Below are 8,661 nucleotides of genomic sequence, written 5' to 3'. Positions count from 1 at the left end.
TCATAACTCACAAAACTCAAAAACTTAACACTGAAGAAATACATAGAAAAATACTTAAGTTATAAATAATACTATACCAAAGTAGGAAACTAATTCAGCTGCAAATTACAACTATGTAATAATACTCACTAGAAAGCTGAAGTATAATACACAGAAAGTATGATAACTGCTGTGTTAAAATCGATACGGTTATGGTTGATTTAAACATTTTTCAATCATGCACCTTTTGTAATTAAAAAAAAAAAGTGGGAAGCTTTCCTGGAGAAAAGTTTTCAGTTTTGCTAGAATGAACTTCTACAGAAATTATGCATAAGATTTATTTCACTGTAACATTTAAAGTTAAATTCATATTATCCTACCTCATAGTGATAGTAAGAAATAAATCACATACGGTTGAACTTACACCATACCTTCGCCAGCAGAGTTTTCCCACAGCCAGGAGGACCAGCAAGTAGAACTCCAGCTGGAGTCACCAATCCAAGAGCTTTGAACTGATCCGGGTTACGTACTGGTGCCTGGAAAGAATACCAATATTCATCATTACAGGTGTCCATTTTACACTGCATGTTCAAATTACCTCCAGACACATATTGTCAACACTGATTGTGAGGCCCGAAGATATGATCAGTGCCTGGCTTACCTGCACATACTCTATTATAGGCATGAGGTATATGGTCATATAAATAGAAAAGTCTTTACCCTTGAGGAATTTACACTTAAATGTAAGGTCGGAGAACATTTTAGACATAAAGATAGAATATTTCAACATTTTAAAATCAAGATCATTTCAGAAGACCATCTAAATTTCTAGGTTATAAAAAGTTTAAGCAATGGTCTCCTCTAAGAAATCAGAAGCAGTAACACCCTTCACATAGCCAAAAGCCAGAGATACTTGTTCACCGTAATCCCATGTATTTTCTCTTTCAGTAGTACATACCTCTAAATGGATCACACTTTAATTAATGAATCATGGAATGATTAGTAAAATAGAAAAGTAAAGTAAATGAAAATTAATTCAAAGTTTCATGGGCATTAAGGCTGCCTTGCCCTTAAGAGTATGATCAAGTTCAGGAAGTGGTTCTCAAACAATTTGGTCTTGGCTGGAACCTGAACTTTTTTCTTTCTTTCTTTTTTTTTTTTTAAACTCACTGCTATAGAAATCAAGCACAACCAAAAGAATCAGTATAAAACAGATCTCCACAGAATTATTCAGCCATAAAAACGAACAAATTCTGTCATTTGCAGCAATATGGATAACTGGAGGTCATTATATTAAATGAAATAAACCAGGCACAGAAAGACAAATACTGCATGTTCTCATTCATACGTGGGAGCTAAAAAAGTAGATTTCATAGAGGTAATGAGTAGAATGGTGGTTACAGGAGGCTGGGACGTAAAAGGAGAGGGTGAAGAGAAGTGGGTTAATGCATACAACAATACAGTTAGGTAGAAGAAATAAGTTCTAGTATTTGACAGCACAGTAGGGAAATGACAGTAACAATGATTTACAGTACATTTCAAAATAACAAATTGTTGTGCTCCAACACAAAGGAAAGATAAATATTTGAGGTGATAGACATTCCAATTACCCTAAATTGGTCATTACACATTGTATAAGTATAGTAAAATATCACATGTACCCCCTAAAATATGTACCACTATGATATATCAATTTTTAAAATAAATAAATAAAACAGATCTCAAAAGAATAAATAATCATTGTCGGTGGCTTAGCACTTACAAGAAAGCATGTAGTCAAGTCAGTTTAGACATACAACCTGGTACACACGCATGTAGCTTTATCCATCTCTGGTCTTTCACCTATCACATATGTTAATGATATTCTGCAGCTGATAAACCTACCAATATTGCCATGGTGAGCTCCTCTCTAATATCTTCCAGGGCACCAATATCTGCCCATGTCACATTAGGGACAGTGACAAAGCCTTCTCTTTTGGCAGAGGGTTGGACTGAGGATAGAGCAACAATGAAATCATTCACTTCAATGCACAGTCCTTGCATCTGCTCCTCTGAGAGGGGATCTTGGTCTCTTAGCAACCCTAGCAGACTTTGCAATTCATCCTTAAAGGGAATAATTGAGGGGGACAAAAAAAAATTATTGAAAAGTTACATTTTCTACTTTAAAAAATTATTACTGTGATATTTCTGTAAGCTACAGTGAATTTCTATGTATTATAATAATTTTCTCTTTCTTTGACATGAGACTTATGTTCATTTTATTCTAAATGATCATACGCTTTGGTCAAGTAAAGGTATACAACTATAATCAAATATTAATATATACGAATGATTTCTATATACTATTACTAGGGCTAGATATAGCAAACATAAGCAGCTGGCAAATACTATTTCAACAACCATGATATTTCAATATTTCCCATGTTTCATTTATAAATATTCAAGAAGCAGCCGCATTTTGATGAAATTAAAACAAAGTTACAGCCGGGTGTGGTGGCTCACGCCTGTAATTCTACCACTCTGGGAGGCCGAGGTGGGAGGATCGCTTGAGCTCAGGAGACCAGCCCAAGCAAGAACAAGATAAGAGCAAAAACCCGTCTCTACTAAAAATAGAAAAAATTAGCCGGGCATGGTGGCACATGCCTGTAGTCCCAGCTACTCGGGAGGCTGAGGCAGGAGGATCACTTGAGCCCAGGAGTTTGAGGTTGCTGTGAGCTAGGCTGACGTCATGGCACTCCAGCCCACGCAACAGAGTGAGACTCTGTCTCAAAACGAAGAAAAAGAAAATAAAAGAAATAAATAAAACACAGTTACTCTGGTGGTAGAATAATTTCATTAATGTGGTTCTTCGATGGTTTATCAACCAAACAGAGAGCAGGCAATTTTCCTATTACTACCAATCTTAAACTTAAAAGGCAGATTTCTTGCTTTGTGAACATGAAAGGATATGTGTAATTATAAAAAGAATGAGTTTATAGAAATAATTGTGGTTTCAAATGAGTACGAAAAAAAACCAAATGATATGAAAACAAAAGACCTGGATTTAAGTCCCTGCTTTATAAAGTAGAAGCTGTGTGGCCTTGGGTAAGTCACAACCTCTTAAGCTTAGTGTCTCTGATTATAAAATGGGGAAAATAACGATATTTACTTCATACGGTTATATGGATCAAATTACACAAAATAGGGAAGCCACCTGTGCAAATTATAAAATGCCACATAAATGTTATATTGAGTTTTCATAACTCACAAAACTCAAAAACTTAACACTGATTTTGGACTAAGGAATGATCCTCTCATATTCACTCAACTCTCTTTCAGAGCTCTTTGCAGCTAAGGACAAGGACATTGGCAAACTGTTCCTGTGAAGGACTAGATAGTAAACACTGCAGGCTTTGTGCGCCATATGCTCTCTGCTACAAAGACTCCCGTGTGAATTCTCCTGTGAAGTGCGAAAAGTAAAAACAGAGCCTGTTTCTAGGCTCACTGTAAACAAACGAGCATGACAGTGTTCCAATACAAATTTAGTTTACAAAAACAAGTGGTAGGTAGGTGGGCCAAAGTATGCCAACCCCACTCTAGAATTATATAATCATTACTGTAAAGTGAATTTAATCAGAATAAACTAAAAAATAAAACTAGTATCTTTAAAATTATAGACATCTTGGATGTAACTAATAATTATTCTATAGATAAAATGCCAATAAAACAGGAAATCATAAACCTCAACTATATCGACCCTTTCTTGAGTGTAAGATAACATAAAGAACATTAATTAAAAGGCCAGTTTAGGTTGCCTTTAAAGAAAGCACCTGTGTTTTAGAAGTGAGCTCAGTTCTCAGCCTTTCCTCCTGGGCTCCTTCAGGTGGCAAACCTTCAATCTCAGGTTCGTTCTGCTTCTCCTGCAGCTTCATTAAGACCCTATTGACCGCACACATTGCTGCTTCTCGGCAGAGCGCCATCAAATCAGCACCAACAAAGCCTGGCGTTAGGTGTGCTAAGTGACAAAAATTAAAAGCCTCAGGAAGTCTCAGTTTTCTGCACAAAGTTTGAAGTATTCTGTAGAAAAGATGGGAAAAAATGTAATAGTACAAACAAGTCACCAAATATATTTATTTGAAGTCCTTCATCTCTGTCAATGGTATTATAATGGATAGTACATAAGATCAAATAGTTCACTCAGTCAACAAATGCTAAATCACTATTACATGTCCTACCTTATTCCACAAAGGATTATGGTAAATATCTACTTTGTTAGGTAGGAACTACGCCAAGTGCTGTGTGGAATACTTAGATTTAAAAAAAATATTCTGCCTAAAGAAATTTACAATATTATAGGGGAAGTAAGATAACAACTTATGGGGGTACATTTAGAGGAGATTAAATGGACATCTACCTGAAATAAAAGCCTCCATACTCAAATAACCCATTAACTCTATTCATCACTAAAAGCTATCTCGATATCTACTTTATAACATTTTTTTTTTTTTTGAGACAGAGTCTTGTTCTGTTGCCTGGGCTAGAGTGCCGTGGCATCAGGCTAGCTCACAGCAACCTCAAACTCTGAGGCTCAAGTGATCCTCCTGCCTCAGCCTCCTGAGTAGCTGGGACTACAGGCATGCGCCATCATGCCCAGCTAATTTTTTGTATATATTTTTAGTTGTCCAGCTAATTTCTTTCTATTTTTTTTTAGTAGAGATGGGGTCTCGCTTTTGCTCAGGCTGGTCTCGAACTTCTGAGCTCAAACGATCCACCTGCCTCAGTCTCCCAGAGTGCTAGGATTACAGGCGTGAGCCATCACGCCCGGCCTCGATACCTACTTGAACATCCAATTTTATATTAGGATAGTTACTTCTCTAACTTTATCATTACCTACTGTTCATCTCCTGTATTGCATGTATGAAAAATTTTACTCAACCCAATGGCAACATGGTATGTGTTAATGAATTGCGGACTTCTAGATTATTACTATTAAAGGAATATCTTGAACAATTTCTGGTAAGATGTATCAAATAAAAACTTAAACGCAGTAAAGATGTTCAGGATGAAAGGTCTGAAGCCAGACTGCATGAGTCTGAATAGCAGCTGTCATTCTGTGTAATTTGGGCCAGTTACCTAACCTTTGTGCTTTAGTTTTCTCATTTGTTAAATATATATTATAATGGCACTTACTTATAGGGTGGTTATTGTAAATGAATACATGCAAAGCACTTAGAACAGTGGCTGATCCATAGTAACTGCCCAATAAATGTTAATTATTATTTACATATGGTGATATTATATATTAACTGGGAGAAGCAAGCGTATTATGAAATTAACAAATTTGTACAGGAGACCAGTATTTTCAAATGTCAAGCTAACTGAGAATAAATTACAGAAAAATAGGCCAGGCTTGGTGGCTCATACCTGTAAATCCCAGCACTTTGGGAGGCCAAGGTAGGAGGATCACTTGAGGCCAGGAGTTCGAGACCAGCCTGAGCAACACAAGGAGACCGTCTCCACAAAAAATTTTAGCCAGGCATGTTGGCATACATCTGTAGTCCCAGCTACTCAGGAAGCTGAGGCGGGAGAATCGCTTGAGCCCAGGAATTTGAGGTTGCAGTGGGCTATAATGATGCCACTGCACTCCAGCCTGGGCAACAAAGCAAGATCCTGTCTCAAAAAACCAAAAAACAATTTTCAGCCTTCCTTTCCTTGACCTCTCATTAGCATGAACTCTCACTCCTCCCTGGCTTCCATTCACTTCCCTTGGCTTCCATTACACAACATTCTCTTGATGGTCCTACTACTTCTGGGTGTTCCTTCTATATGCCCTGCCTGATAGCCTCTTTGAGCCTGTTCCCCAGACCCTCTGACACTTGTTCTTTATATTTTCTCTGGATCATCTCATCTACTTTCATAACTTCTACTGCCATCAATACCTGGATGACTCCCAAATCTTCACTACCTCAGAGCTCGAGTCATTTGTTCAATTGCCAACTTGCCATCTCTAACTGGACATCCCACAAGTACCTCTAATTGAACCGACCATATCATCTCTATCCATCCCCAAATCCTCTTTCGCAACTGAATTATACTCTAGTATTCCCATCCCCTCAATAGGAAACAATATATACAGATACTTAGGCCAAAAACTTGAAAATATTTCCCTCTTGCTCACAGTCCTCACCTCCCCACTCATATATTATATTGATAAACATGACTTATTGCTTCTATTTCCTAAATGTCTCCAAATTCCTCCATTGTCTCTATACTCCCTCCCAGCTCCATAAGCCTACCCACCAACACCTGTGGCTGTCACACTAACCCATTCCCGATCTCCTATCACCCCTTCTTCATACTGCAGCTACAGTGATCTTTTCAAAACAAAAATCTGTTTTCATCACTGTCTTGCTTAAATTAACTGCTTTAATTCTTCCCACCACTCACCGAATAAGTCCAAAATCCTTATCAAGGTGCGTGTGAACTGGCTTCTGTACACCTCTCTGGCCTTTCCACATCTTACTCCTTCTTCACTCTCTGAACTCTAGCCATATTGTTCTTTTTCCAGCTCTCTGGGCACACTGAGCTCTAAATTACCTCAGGGCCTTTACACATGCTATTCCTTCATAAAATACTCCCGCATCACACGATCAGTTAATTGCTATTTGTTTTTCAAGTTACAGTATCCTAAAAGAAGGCTTTCAGAAGCACAGACCATGTCAGCTTTACCTGATACATGAATTCAATAGCTTAAGAAGAAACTGTCAAATAATCAAAAGGTAAAGCTACATCAGGTACTGGGAAGAAGAGAAAGATGGCCTCCCTCCTAAGCCTTTCTCCTGTTTACAGTGCTTTCTCATCACTTTTATTTCCTGCATTCATGAACTCTCCTGTTCTCCATCTCTCCCCTTCTTCACTGTTCCTATAACTAGTTCCTATCACTATTTACCACTTTTCCTAAAAGTTGCTGGTGATCATGTACATCCATTTCAGTGTCATTAACTGAAGAGAAAAACCATTATAAATGTGATATTTCAGAACTTTTCTTAACAAGATTTCTACTCCACTATCTGAACTGTGGTTCCTGAGATATTCTTACTTATATTGAGCTATATTTTTGGTTACTGGTGGATGTTTTATTTGCTCTATGGACATTCAACCCCAATTACTAGGACAGGCTGGTCCTACAGCAAACATAGATAGCTTTACAACTCTCTGGCTGTCATTTCATTATTGGTCATGGGACCAGTGGTCTTAGGCAAGTTAGTGCAATAGGTTAAAGTATAGAACTCAGATTTAACCTACATATGGACCAGAGGGCACTGTGCTCTTCCATAGCTCCATATACTGTCCCTAAGCTGGTCAGGCAACTAAAAAACACAAGCCATCGTTAATAAGACCAGACAGATGGGTAGGAATAGGTAAGTCCATTATCACGTCTGAAAAAATAACCTGAAACAATTATCCTACTGATGAGTAAATTGTTATCTTAATGTGGGCTTTTTCCTTTCTCAATCAATTTCACTGGTACAAAAAGAAAGAGAGAGAAAGAAAAGGCTATGAGGTATTTCTCACCCCTTACTTTCAAAGCATTTAGTTCAGAAGACTTAGTGGCATACAAACTTCATTCCATAAAAATATACCTTTCCCTGGATGCTTCATCTGGGATACCTAGGCATATTTCTCGGTCAAACCTTCCTGCACGTCTCAAAGCAGGGTCTAACGAGTCTGGTCGATTAGTAGCTCCAATAACTAGGACCCGAGCTGTAGCAGCCATGTTATTCAGATCTAATGGGGACCAGAGACAGAATGAGTGATGAACAGGGCACTTGACATTAAGGGCAATAATGTTTACACAAATCATTTAACGATTAGAGAGAAAGTACCACACATTTTAACAGAAACGTGTCTCTGTGTGTGTGTGTGTGTGTGTGTGTGTGTGTATAAACTAACCCTTATAAATGTCAAATGTTTTTTTTTTCCCTTCTACCCTCTCAGATCATAAATGTCAAATAAGTTAAAAGATATGAGGAAGATAAATAAATTACAAACTTTGCTCGTAGCAGTTCACAATCTATGGAGAAACATTAGTGTGTAAATAAGAAAACAGGGCACAAGACAAATTTTGTGAAAAATCATAATAGACATGAACAAAGTACCACGGTAATACAAGGGAAGATATAATGAATTCCAACTGAGAATAAATGAGGGTTCACGGAGATGGTGATATTTGAAAAAAAAACTTTGAAGGGTAAATATAATTTTAATGATCAGAGATGCAGATCAATGAAATGCTACACAGTAGAAACGGCGTGAGTAAAAGCACAGAGGTTCAAACATGCATGGCACGTTTAGGCAAGGGGAGCGGGACAACAGGAAGCCTGGGGAAGATCAAGCACTACACGTCTCAGAATAAACTGACAAAATCGATTTGAGAAGGGGGCACAAAATGGTCTTCAGCTGCTCTGGCTTAATCTAGGGATAGGTTTTTAAGAATGGATAGAATGCAGGGCTTAAAGTTTATCTTTCCTAAATATTATTCCTCTCAAATGAACCAGGATGGAACAGCAGGAAGTTTGGCATTATACTCCCTCACAGGTAACAAGATGGTAGTAATGGCTGGTCCGCGAAGGTAGTGAGTTATCTCACTTGATTGTTCACAGTCAGTTACAGATTGAACTCCTTGTTCTACTACTTAACCCC

The 8,661-nt window shown here is 37.8% G+C and overlaps 1 protein-coding gene across 1 annotated transcript in view; it reads right to left on the bottom strand.

Annotated features, from left to right (window-relative positions):
- The window catches only part of NVL (nuclear VCP-like), a 70,622-nt gene that overhangs the window by 27,148 nt on the left and 34,813 nt on the right, over window positions 1-8,661 (bottom strand). The window contains exons 12-15 of the mRNA XM_012644037.1: window positions 7,602-7,746; window positions 3,789-4,035; window positions 1,864-2,082; window positions 411-515 (exon numbers count right to left, since the gene is read on the bottom strand). Of these exons, the coding sequence (XP_012499491.1) occupies window positions 411-515; window positions 1,864-2,082; window positions 3,789-4,035; window positions 7,602-7,746 (716 nt within the window). The remainder of the gene's footprint in view (window positions 1-410; window positions 516-1,863; window positions 2,083-3,788; window positions 4,036-7,601; window positions 7,747-8,661) is intronic.

This window comes from Propithecus coquereli, unplaced genomic scaffold (genome assembly GCF_000956105.1).
Source record: "Propithecus coquereli isolate 6110/MARCELLA unplaced genomic scaffold, Pcoq_1.0 Scaffold205, whole genome shotgun sequence".
NCBI classification, from domain to species: Eukaryota; Metazoa; Chordata; class Mammalia; order Primates; family Indriidae; genus Propithecus; species Propithecus coquereli.
The sequence above is the reverse complement of the archived record's forward strand: the minus strand, read 5'-3'. Positions and strand labels throughout refer to the sequence as shown.